Here is a 1,140-nt window from a genome sequence, read left to right as displayed (position 1 = left end):
AATTAGATATTTTGTCAACAGATTTTTTTTCGTTTAGTTTTAAAAAAAATAGATATGACAAATCGCAAATCTTTAGCTAACTTCAAATACGTACTCTGATCCACAATCTTGGGTTTGTGGAAAGGGTGGGGATGAGAATCATTCTGCTCGGCCTTGGGGTCCGCCTTGGGTCTCCTGAGGCCAATGTTGGGCAGGTCCCTCTCTTTCTTATGCTGTTGTAGCACGTTCTTCACGTTCAACTCGACGAAAGACTTGATCTCCTCGTCCGTCAGCTTGGCAGACGCAGAACTCACGTACACCAGAAACAGCACAATCTGGACGTGGCACAGCTGCACAAGTATATTCCGGAATAAACGCGCCATTTTGAATTACGTGATTTCACGAAGAAGAAATCAAATTGAGACGCTGCAAAATAAATACCCAGTGCCCAGCTTACAGCGCTTGTCAATGTTATCTGTTCACTTCTCAAATATCACAAAGCCTTTACGAGGATGTCCAGGATCTGTATAATCATCAACTAAAAAGACGCCTTAAACGGAAAATGTTCATGCTGCTGCGGCTATTGACACTTAGCCTAGTTTCGCTTTCGGAAATACGCAATTGTTTCAACAAATATTATTTCGTTAACATGATTATCTAGCTTTTAACCGAACTCCGATAAGCCGTCGTTGCGTCGTCCGACGACATTTCAACTAGAAAGAACGTGAGCAGACTCAAAATCGTTCGGTCGTCTGAATAAATCCAAGGGGAGAGAACTCCGAATCAAAGATTTCATCAGAAAGTGCCACATGGTGTTTAACACGCGTCCGAGCCTGCTTGGACCAGGAGGGGTTGGTTGACTCGTGTGTTGTGGGCATGCGACATACGCTCGCTGGGTGGCACAGCTTTTATCGAATTTGTAGATTGTGTAGGAAATTGATCCGATAAAATACCAACCATTTTGACTGAGATCGGGCGTTTGATGGAAATGTTCAGTGTTCAGATTATAATGTGGTGTGCCCATCTAATTTCTTTCCTTTTTTTCTGTATGTATATAAAATTAAATGGTATGAGTCTTTGGGCATTATCCTGTCTGATTTGTGTGTTTGTATGTGTTTGTTCGTGTGTGCGCGCGTGTGTGTGTGCGTGCACGTGTGTGTG

The 1,140-nt window shown here is 42.9% G+C and overlaps 1 protein-coding gene across 1 annotated transcript in view; it reads right to left on the bottom strand.

Moving 5' to 3' along the window:
• Positions 1–750, bottom strand: part of LOC106013318 (inactive C-alpha-formylglycine-generating enzyme 2) — a gene marked incomplete in the record, with an annotated part of 10,997 nt that extends 10,247 nt beyond the window's left edge. Inside the window, 1 exon segment of the mRNA XM_013088704.2 lies at positions 95–750. Coding sequence (XP_012944158.1) covers positions 95–362 — 268 coding nt within the window.
• Between the last annotated feature and the right edge of the window lie 390 nt (positions 751–1,140).

Source organism: Aplysia californica, unplaced genomic scaffold (genome assembly GCF_000002075.1).
Source record: "Aplysia californica isolate F4 #8 unplaced genomic scaffold, AplCal3.0 scaffold00793, whole genome shotgun sequence".
Classification (NCBI taxonomy): domain Eukaryota; kingdom Metazoa; phylum Mollusca; class Gastropoda; order Aplysiida; family Aplysiidae; genus Aplysia; species Aplysia californica.
This window is presented reverse-complemented; position numbering and strand designations above follow the sequence as displayed.